Source organism: Carica papaya, chromosome 7, assembly GCF_054855325.1.
Source record: "Carica papaya isolate Zhongbai chromosome 7, ASM5485532v1, whole genome shotgun sequence".
Taxonomy (NCBI): Eukaryota; Viridiplantae; Streptophyta; class Magnoliopsida; order Brassicales; family Caricaceae; genus Carica; species Carica papaya.
In genome coordinates this window covers 13,311,877-13,323,625 of record NC_142315.1, presented here as the reverse complement: position 1 = coordinate 13,323,625, position 11,749 = coordinate 13,311,877, and the positions used below count along the sequence as shown (strand labels likewise).

At 33.3% G+C, this 11,749-nt stretch overlaps 1 protein-coding gene across 4 annotated transcripts; it reads right to left on the bottom strand.

Moving 5' to 3' along the window:
* Positions 1-1,140: 1,140 nt before the first annotated feature.
* On the bottom strand, positions 1,141-5,759 carry LOC110817721 (zinc ion binding protein). 4 transcript variants are annotated; one of them, XM_022046376.2, is made up of 6 exons: positions 5,568-5,758; positions 5,284-5,358; positions 4,688-4,818; positions 2,097-2,607; positions 1,579-1,692; positions 1,141-1,477 (listed from the first exon to the last, which is right to left on the bottom strand). In XM_022046376.2, exons 1-6 carry the CDS (start codon positions 5,652-5,654, stop codon positions 1,415-1,417), a joined length of 981 nt encoding a protein of 326 aa, XP_021902068.2. In that variant the 5' UTR covers positions 5,655-5,758; the 3' UTR covers positions 1,141-1,414. The 4 variants fall into 4 exon arrangements, 3 of the variants coding, with proteins under 3 accessions (XP_021902068.2, XP_021902069.2, XP_021902070.2); XR_015813480.1 differs by lacking the exon at positions 1,141-1,477 and adding an exon at positions 1,903-1,988 and having other exon boundaries at positions 1,579-1,801; positions 5,568-5,759; XM_022046377.2 differs by lacking the exon at positions 1,141-1,477 and having other exon boundaries at positions 1,579-1,801; positions 5,568-5,759.
* Between the last annotated feature and the right edge of the window lie 5,990 nt (positions 5,760-11,749).

Sequence of the window (11,749 nt, the reverse complement as noted above, 5' to 3'; positions counted from 1 at the left end):
TAAAAATGTATTCAAATTGAACATACAATTTCACTATTTTTATTTTGATTTTTTTTTTTTTTGTCATACTTCTTTTTTCTTTCTAATTCTATAGAATTATAATTCAAACTCATTTCAAGGACGATTCAGATTAATTTGATTTGTTTCGAGCTAATATTTTTAAGTACCTTAAAAATTTTATAACTTCCACCGTAAAATACTAACTTTAATAATAACATTTTTAACAAGTTACATGTGCAACTTAGCAGAATAAAAAGGATGAAGTTATACATATACACATATATATATATATATATATATTAGCAATCAATAGTTTGTTATATTTTTAATGGGGTAACTATTGATAATAATAGTGTAAATAATTTTAGTTATTTACTAATTTACTTTATATATAGATAATTTTTATATTCCTTCATAATTACATATAATTTGAACTTCAGTTCGGTTTAAGCATTTTCCCAAACCAATCTGGAAAAAAAATAAATAAATAAAAATTGAAGTAATATTTTGTATCCAAAACAAAATGTGAAGGGTTTCAAACCAAACAAACTATTTGGTGGTTCGATTATTCAATTTGTGCATCAAACAACTTACACCTTACACTCATCAACTAGGAGAATAGAGGAAGACAAAAGATAAAAGAAAGGAAATGTAAATGAGTGGAAATATCAAAAAATATTAAGAGCGCACTAATTTTCCGAATCGTATAGACATTTGCTTAAGAAGCTTATTGATAAATAATCGTATCTAGAAATTAGTAACCAACACATCCAAGATTCCAATCTTCTCTTATCAAACAAATCCACATGAGCAAAATATCTTCAAATAATCATTCAACCAAGTCAATTTAACAATCATTCTCAGTTCGTTAACTGGACAAGGGACTGATTCAATATTAAGATAAAGATATGAAATGAAACGAAACGAAAAATTAGCACAAATCATAAAAAATAAAAAAAATAAATAAAATAAAAAGAATCAGCTGTTCTAAGTACTAGCTTTCCGTACCTCCGGTTAACCATTGTTTAAATTTACAGAGTCGCTCGTGGCCTTAATAAGTTACGTCATTTACAACCAAAGATGACCGTGTAAAGAGGTTTGTGTTTGCTATTAGAGGAACATAACTTCTTTTCCCTTCCGTGCAATCAAATTGATTATCTCATATAATATAATCACAACGAATGTATGTAGTCCTCAAGAAGACAAGTGATCACATAGTCTCTTTTGGATACCTTTCCCACACATATGAATGAAAAATGAAAAATAATGATAATAAAGAAAATGTAATTACTTGGGTTGGCTGAATCTCTTGTAGCTTAGTCCACGAAGCAAAACTGGGCTATAACTTGGTAATAAATTGGGTTATCACAAAATCTTGCCAATATATGGATTGAAACAATACAAAAGACAACCATCAATCTGAAGCAACAAGTCGTACATACTTGCCATCAATTGTGAATCTGGCGCTTGAATTTATCTGTAAATGAAAACAGAAAATAAACAAAATATGAAAAATAATTGGACAAATGAAGTGGCACATTAGCAGCTTTCCATTTTTCTCATTTCAGATGGGCTCACCTTGTGCTCCAACTTGTCAGAGAGCTGGGCTTCATCATCTGCCACTCCAGATTCCTGAAGGGATTTTAGAACAAGCTTTCTCAGCTTTCTCATCTTCAGAACTCCATCTGGATTCTGATACACACCCACAACCCAAATACAGTCACATCATTGGATCACTGGAGAGAATTACATAACTAGTTAATAGAAAGCAGCTATGTGCCACGTATCATTTAGCCCCATCCTAGAAAAGAAGAACAAGCTTTTATCATAAACATTTCAAAAAATGTACTCCGACATATAAGAAAGCTATCAGTTGGAAAGAAGAAACAGTTGGAGCTTTACAATGTTGGGGACTTGTCTCAAATCTATCGAAGGTCTCTGCACAGATTTTAGTCTTTAATACATGATCATTACTAGAATTATGATCTCTGCACATACAATACACATGCATGTTCATAAAAACATGAATGATTATAAGTACTACTTGCCATAGCCGGAGTAAAATTGAATTCTGACATATACGAAATGATACATACCGATTTCAAGGCTGACATGATCAACTTCTTCCATTTGATATCTTTCTTCTTAATATCTTTGCTAGCTTGTACTACCTCGTCTTCTTTCTTGGATACATGTTTGGCTTTCTTTATTCGACTCTCTTCCTCTGTCTTAACTTTTTCAACTTGAATAACTTCTCCATCACCCACTTTATTAGAAGTACTATTGCCGCTCTTTTTTTGAGTACCATCATCCCTGGGTGCATCAAGTTTCCTTTTCTTGTTTGATGTCAAATCTCCATTGCCCACATCTGAGCTTCCATGTGAAGGCACGGATTTAGATAGGCCATCCACTTTATTTCCTAAATGTTTATTGTCAAGCAACTCAGCTTTAGAAGCATTTTCAGTTGGAACCTTCATATCTGGAACAGATTCTTCAGTCTCTTCAGGCTGTTGCTTAGCATGGAAAGCTCGGGCTTTTGCTCTGTGCTTCTTTCCATCTGCATGGAGAAGCAAAGTCTGCTTGCTGGTAGTCTTGGTATTGCACAGACTGCAAAGATTCAGATAAGTACATTAAAAACAAGAAGCATCTCAAATACAAACCATAAGAAGGGAACCAAAGCAAACAAATGATTATGAAATAAAAACCACCAACTCAAGCAGTGAATTATTCAGTATTCAATAAAAGAAAACATACAAGTAATTTCAGCATATAAGACCCGAATTACATGAGTCAAAGTGGATAAAAAATATGAAATACCACGTATATCTTAAACTAGAACATAATACTTTGTTGTTTCAGGAAAAATGGGACTATACTTTCAATTACAGTTATTTAAGACCTAAAATCTTTTTTTTTAAATAAAAAGTATTTAAGACCTAAAATCTTTAATTGATTCAAATTAAGACTTGGATCAACCTTCAGTAAAGCTCACCGGAAAATACTGTCATATGCGTGGCACATGTACAATTATGGAAAAAAGTCAAAATTGTCCCTCCTGATTCTCATCCTTCACTCGCTCAATCCTCCACCTTCACTCTCTCAATACTCTCATACAATTATCACCGGCTACTATCTCCGACACATAATCATCAGAAGTCCAGCATACTTTCTGTAGCAAAGCCATCTTCACCAACCAACTCCTCCAAAACCCCCATGATTCAAGAGGAATACTTTGTTCCTTGCCTCATCATACTCGCTCAGAGAGCCATCAAAAACAACTACCATTCGCTGCCACCACAGTAAACTTTGAAGCTTCATGAAAATTGCACATTGTGGCAACAATTGAAATATAGCCAATTTCACAAACATAAACACTACATAAAAAAATTCCACCAACAAGGCCTCCATTATTTCCATTGATGTTGGCACTCTTAATGGTAGTGATATAACACATCCAGCGCATTGTCACTATGACCTCAACCTCCCAGCATTCATGTCTTTAGATCTATGGAGTAGAACTGAAGCGCCCTCTATTTTCCAAGAAGCTGTTTTTGCTTGTCGATTACTCTCAATAACAGCCATCAGGAGGAGAAGGATTATTCTTTACAGCATTTATTACTTTCAGGACAAATAGATAACAATAATTTAAATAAATTAGCATGCAATAAACCCACTTACCTCTCGCATCTCTCTCACTCACAACAAGGATTAAGGTTCAAAGCATAAAAAAAGTTCAATCACTTCAATGAGAGAATCCAAAGAGGAAAAAGCCTACTTGACCTACCATCAAATGGTCCTCCGCCTGACTGACCCACGACTAGTTCTTCAAGCTGATTATCTGCTTCTCAGATCACCCCATTTGTTATTGCATAGATCCTTCAGTTCTCTTTCTTTTGTTTTTTTGGGTCATTAAATTGCTTTTAGAAAACCCACACTTTTTTGGGAGCTGGTCCTATTCAGAGAATTAGTTTGTTGCTTATTAATCTCCATGATCTTCAACAAAGATTTTGGCAGTGATAATATGATGTTTTTGAGATGATTGCAAGTGATGATTATGTGAAGGAAACTGTTGAAGCAGTTAAAGCAGTTGCCAAATATACAGCTAGGGGTGGGAAGGTGGAGGTTTAGGGGTCACATAGAGGGTGAAAAATAAGTAGTAGTTCTGACTTTTACAAAAAATTTACATGTGCAAGCATTTAAGAGTATTTTTTAGTGAGTCTTACCGGAAAATTGAGCTACAGGTCTTAATTTAATATAATTGAAATGTTTAGGTTCTAAAATAACATAATAGAAATATATTACCTAGTTTTTAGCACTGATCAAAGTACATAATGTTTTTACAAAATTTATCCAAAAAAATACCATCAGAACCATTTTACAAGAATATACCATAGAATGATTTGAAATCAGTTTCTAGCAAGCAGACAAAACATGAAAATAGTAAAATCCATTATCATTCTCCCAAGCAGGTTAAAACAACAAAAATTGACATTTCTCATATACAATCCATGAGCAAGTAACATGCTGCACATTGATTTGCATTTGTTAGAAACATAAAATATATGAAATGTATTCAAGTGCATTATCATTCAAGCAGGGTAAAATAGCATGTAAATTGAAAGTTCTCTTACATAACCAAAGGCATGCCTACTATAATAAGTGAATGAAATTCAGAACATGAACGTACCTACAGAACCATGGAGGCCGTTCAGATAAACCAACATTTATATCAAAATCAGGATGTTGCTTCGAATCCTTGTTGGGCTTGGCAGTCGTACCATTGAGTGGCTTTGCTTGCCCTTTTGGACCATATTTTTCCTGAAAGTACAAATTGCAAACAGGAAAAAAAAATGATATGTAGATTAAACTTTTTGAAGCTCATGGCCAAAATAACAAAAAGCTTTATAAAATTCATTTAAGAACCCTTCAAACAAATTCTTTTAAGTTGTCTTCCATAACTAGGAAAATTCTTTTAAAAGAGACCCACAGCCAAAGATTAGGAGAAAGGAGAACTCAGAATCTAAAACGCGATTCTGTACCATGCCAAGTAGATTAGCCTACAATATAGGATATTAGCAATCAAGAACAGAAACAAACGTGCATAGTATGCATCCGATACTTCAATTTCATAAGAAAGTAACTATTTAAAAAAAATCATGAGTACTGCAATAACATTAGTGCAGCAAACAAGATAACAATAAATTTAATATTAAAGACGAATACATTTGGTTAATGGGAAAGTTCTTTTTTCCAAGAAAAAAAAACGAGAAATAAGATGCTCACCGCCTCCGTAATGCATTGGGTGTGGCCCTGAACACTTTGCTGGCCGAATATCTCTCCGCAATCAATACACGATAACTGCGATGTTAATTGAGAAAAAAAAAAAAAAAAAAAAAAAAAAAAAAAAAAACTCACAATGAGTTTAAGTAAGAGCGTTTCGTCACCAAGAAAAACCACAGAAGAAAATACTAGTACATAAGCCTTCGTCATAATTTTCAGAAGTGAAATGTATGCTTTCTAAACGTAAGTAAACAGTGAGTTAGTAGAATGCTAGAATGAGACAAAACCTTGGAAGCAGAGCAAATTCTAAAATGATTGGGCAACTTTGGTTTCTTCAAGTTTTCTCCACAATCCTCGCACTGAAACCAAACCATCTCTCCTCTTTTCCTTTAGTATATAGTTGCAGAGACAGTCAGGTGCGAAGTTTGGAAGAGAGGAGTTTTAGGGTTTTATTTGTCAATTGCAGTACAGAGACACTGTTATCAAGCAAGAAAACTATAACAGTGTTTCCGTTTATAAACGCTGTCGTTTTAGGGGGTTGTTTAGATTAATTATTTTGCGGAAAATTAACCCAAAAGAAATTAATTTGCAAAATAAGTAAGCTATGGTTATTTTGTGGTTACGGTTGCCTTTACTAAAATATTTTATTTATTTTGTTATAGGCACACAAAAATAAATCTTTGATTTTTTCATAAAAAATAAAAAATGTTCCTATTTTTAACATAATAGAAAGAGCATGCAGTACGAATTATTTATATGGTTTATAATTTTATCATTTTCTGGAAAAATTAGAAAGAAGCATCCGCATTTATTTTTTCAATAACCTCCTAAGTGTAAATATCTTATACGATTATCATTCTATTAAGATCTTTCTTTTTTGAAAACAAAAAATATTAAGTTGAATTTTCAATATATTGTAACTATTCTAATCAAGAAAATTTAATTATTACGAAATGTCTTTTCTACCTAAAAATATAATAGATTTATTAAAACTTAGTTTAATTTTATCACTGCAACTTCAACAACATAATGATAAACTAAATTATTGATTTTATTATTCGTTTTATTCTTGTTTTTTTGAATGTGCAAAAAGAATTTGATGTGTCGTAACTAATTGTAGAGAATCTCAACATTACCGTTAAATAAAGTAAAAGAATTTGGTCCTCAAGACTAAAATCTAAATAGTTACTCTGTTTAGTGAAACTATTAATAACTTCACAATTATGGCTTAGGGTTCAATTAAGAACCCATTTACATGGAGCAACAATTACAAGGTACACTCAACATCAAGGCTGAGATTAGAAAAGGGTCTAGCCACTACAAGTTAAGTCAATATGTTTCTTTAAAAAGTTCACCATTTATGAGCTACTTTTTGCATATCACTCTTGATTATTAGTTATCTTTATCAAGTCAAAATAAGCAAAGAATAATTTCTTTGAAGAAGTTTGGCTCCAAGATGGTTCTTAAAATGTAGTAGAGGAAGCATTGTAGACAAGTGAGTTGGTTCTAATGCCTTTTAAGTATTGTTAGAAAATTAGAAATACTCATATCCGAAAAAAAGGATAAATTTTGGAGATATTCAAAATACAATGAAGAAAATCAAAATAGAATTTTATTAGATTCATAATAAAGAACCAATCCAATATAATTTAAGAGAATATACATTCTTATATTTATCAATCTATAATGCTCAGCTTAGGTGATATTAATAGGTCATACATGTATGTATATGGGCTTTCATGAGCACTTCAAAAATCTCATTCAAAATCTCATAAGAGCAACTTCACATATAGGTGATTCCATCAAGTTTATATTACCAAGCATTATTTATAAAATTTGTCAATATAGAAACTCAATCACCTTTGTTTTGCCTTTTACATAATCTTATTTTGTGTAGCTTTCACTAATCAACAATAATTTATTCTCACTCATATATGTAATGACCCGAACTTCAATTCAAAATTCTAGTCGCATCATAAATAGGCAATGACAAGTAATTTAGGAAAACATCTCGCATAGTAAATATTAAAGAAATGAAAAGTACATTCTTTACATGACTCAATCTCAAAATATCCAATATTCGTGAGGCATATCTAAGTCTTAAAAATAAAAACTTACTATAGTAAATAAATAACCTTGAATATAGTTCAATTTATGGTAAAATGGAAAAGAATAGTCTCCTAACAAATCTCTTACTACTCATGAGCAGAGTCCTAAACGTCTGAATTTGAAAAGTTTAAGTAATAAATTAAATAAGTTACACTAGCTCAGTAAGAATTTAAAAATCAAACAACGTAACAACTTACCACCGCATTGTAGAAAATAATAAAACACTAACATAATATATATTTTAATAAAATTCATTTGATTATTTGAAAACCTCTCATACCTTTTTCATTCACAATACTATCAAGACACATTATGTATCTGAGCGAACAACTTGCATTCTCATGTATAAACATCATTATATTATATCAAATATACCATCAAATACAATATATGAATCAAATTAATTCATCTTTCTCTTTCGTTTTATATTCAGGGTCACACATATCTTAAGTTTTTATCACATAATGCCTCTTTAACTGATACTATTTAACACATTAATGATCCTCTCTACTTGTGGATACTCAAATATTTTCATAATCAATGATAAATCGTTGGTTGTACTTATACCCCAACTCATATAAGCACCACTATTATCAGCCTCCTCACACCTCAACCCATATGGGCACCACAAACACCGGCTATTCTCATAACCCAACTCATATGAGTGCCATAACCAGTCGGTCACCCCATACCCCAACCCATACGGGCACCATTGTTCCCGTATCCATAGTAGGGCTTGCTCTGCATCATCGAAACATGATTATCATATAAATTGAGCACAATTATCAAAATATTGCATTTGCAGTATTAAATTTCACTGATTTCAAATAATTCGATTTAGTTCCTTTACTTCTCTATTTTTCTGGTAACACTGAGTTTATTATTTTATTACTATATTTACTATTTCGATACTGGTATTTTCATATGCTAGTAAACTCATAAATATGAAAACTAAGATATCTCAATATTACCAATTTAACCCCATAATCAAGTAATTCACTATTTCTTATTTAACACACATATGCACACACACAATTATATCAAACATTACTTGCAACCCCATCCCTTTACAACATTCATCAACATCGAAGCCTAACACCATAAACCAATGGAGACAGTTACACACATACACCCAACGTGCATAAAAATTATTATACATCAACATGTGCACCAACATACATAAAACTATTATACATCAGCATAAGCACACTGGAACTCATCAAGTACATCAATATATTATAGCATGTAATCCAAAATTGAATATCGCGAGATAAATCACACAACAGGAAAATATGCTTAATACAATCCCAAAACATAATCAAATGGCTTCGTCAGCACCTATTGTTATTTTATTTTTATTTTTATTTTTTTATAAAAAATAATGAACGGATTAGATTTTCATTTTGAACCTCAGTAAATGATTACGGGAATGGATTCGGAGTCCTTACTGGAATCGAAGGCTTAAAACGCTGATGTCTTCGATCATTGGTCGCGATTTAGCTTTTTATTTTTTTAGCTTTGTGTTGTTTCTTAATTTCGATGTGAAAAGTCCTTTTAAATGCAAATTAGAGGAAAAAATAACGAAAAGAGGAGAGCCGGCTTACCAAAATAGTGTTTTGGCTCTTAGCCACCAGTACGATGAGTTTTGCCTTCGAGTTTGGCTTTTTGGCTGGAAATCGGCATCAGTGCTAGAGAATAATGATGGGAGAGGAACCACGAGGGAAAAAGGGAAAAAATCACTTATCAAGAGTCGATTCAGGATTCCAGCGCAACAATACTGTCGTGCTCCACCATCTGCTACCTCCTCTGGCGTCTCTTTCCTTTTTTTTTTTGGTCTCTCTCTATCAACTAGGGTTTTTAGAGCTGACAGGGGTGAGACTTAAATACCTCCCCTCAACCAATATGCATCGTTTGTCCCCATCCATGTGGTGAAAGGAGACTCACCATATCGTGAGCATGTAGATTGCCAGTGTGTCATCCGCATCGCATCACTTGCTAGCGTGGCATCACACGACGCAATTCTACTTGTCGCGTGGTTGAATTAGTGATCCTACATGGCCTATTTTTTCTAAAATAGTAGAGCGACCCTTATTCATCTGAAATTTTTTCAACTAGGTCCCTTTTTATTTTAAAAGGGCCCTAACTTTGATCTTTTATTTTAAAAAGGTCTAAAATTAATTATTTCAATTGTTTTTCACACTTTTGTCAAATTTTGATCTTAATTTAACACATTCATGCATTTTTTAAATTACAAAATAAACAAATGAGAGCTCTCTCCTTATTGTGTGATGAATTTAAACGATTTTTAAGTCCCAGATATTACAATTCTCCCTCCCCTCCCCCCTCCCTCGGCCCTAAAAAATAAAAATTTGGACCTCCAAATCACTGTGACTCATCGAAGAAGTGGCGGTATTTAGCTAGAAAGTCTTATTCTAATTCCCGTATGGCTTCGTCCTGAGCGTGATCTTGTCACATGAATTTGACGAAAGAGATTGTTTTATTGCAAAGTACCTTCTTTTTTTGGTATAAGATATGAATAGGTATCTCTTCATAAGATAGGTCTTCTTGGAGTGGGATAAACTCGTAAGATAAAACATGTGAAGGATTAGGGTTGTACTTCCGTAACATTGCCACATGGAAGATATTTTGGACTTTGAACATCTCTTGTGGCAATGTTAACCTATAGGTAGACGGCCTAATTCTCTCAAGAATCTCAAAAGACCCGATGAAACAAGGATTTAATTTGTCTTCTTTTTCTAAATCTAGTCATGCCCTTAAGAGGCATAGTTTTAAGGAAAGCACAATCGCCCACTTCGAATGCCAAATCCCTTCTTCGAGTATCTGCATAACTCTTTTGTCTCTTTTAAACCACTTGTGTAACGGCCCCAGAAATTAAAAGGAAATGTATATATTTATTCTAAGTGCGGAAGCGAAATAAAATAGATTATAATTAACATCCCTTACACAATAATCAAAATGTATTAGAGATATGAAAGAATAAACTAACTAAAAGAAATACTATGAATGAATACTACAAGGAAAACTAATGAATCTTTAGGCTTCTATTCGCCATCTTCCTGCGGAACGGACTCAGGAACTAAGTCTTCCTGATCTGAAATGGATAAGTAAGGAATGAGCTACACTAACCCAGTAAAGATGTCACACTATCTCACTGTCACAGTAATAAAGGTTGGTATAAAACAAATACGACCAATAGAGCATAATTCATAACAAATTCATTTATCAATAATAAAACCCTTACTGTCACTTACCTCGGTGAGATTCATGAAAATAACTTATGAAAACAATAACATGATAAACATCATAAAATCGTGCACACTCTGTAACATAACACATATCATACATTTATATTTCAATCATCAGACAACAAATTTTCTCTTTTATCAGCCCACTAGTATCTATAGGGATCCCCGCTACACGTGAACCATTCACCTTAATTCCAGGGCCATCCTCATATCCCGTCCAGTATGAGTGCCACAATATTTAAATTCTTCATACCCTGTCCGATATGAGAGACCACGTTCCCGGTAGGGTTCCCTATGGACCCGGTCTGTCCACCATCTCCTTGGATATCTAGTGAGGCTGTCGACTTATCCATTCATAAATTCACATACCATCCTTATTTTTCTTAGTCTCAATTACCCAATCAACATAAATACGTAAACCAGCAACGCACATCAAATAAGGCAACACAACATCGGGTCCACAATAATTCAAACCATAATAGATTAAACAGTTATTCATGCATACGAAACTACAAAATAAACAATCAAATATTATACTGCATTTAGACTATAAAATATATCAAACAGGAACAGATTGACAAATACATCAGGTTCGGGCTCTATTAGCAATCTTAATTAATTATACATGTCTATTTATTCATAAAATACCGTTCAATCATTTATTAGGCTTTAAAGCCGTGATAGGAAATAGGGTGAGGGATCCTTACTTATTTCAGAGTTTAAAATCGGGTTCTCACTGCGCCTAAGAGCAGTCCCTAGATTCCCTGAATTTTTCTTCGAAAACTGAAACACACTTCCGGTACCTGCATATATCCCCAAAAAAAACCCCAAATTAGACCCAGGGCCTATTCGGCTAATTTTAAAATTTCAACACGGCGGCGATCCGCCTCGGATTGACCGTTTCTGGCCGAATTCGGCCAAACTTGCATTGGTTCCAATGATAAAACACCCCTAGGGCCCTCGGTGGGCCAAAAAATTATAGAAAACGGAGACTTACCGGCGGCGGAGCTCTCAGATGCGGCGGCTTCTCCGGCGCGAGTTACGATTTGGTGTTTTGCTCAGGTCAACTTGTAGAGAAAAAGACGGTGGTCACA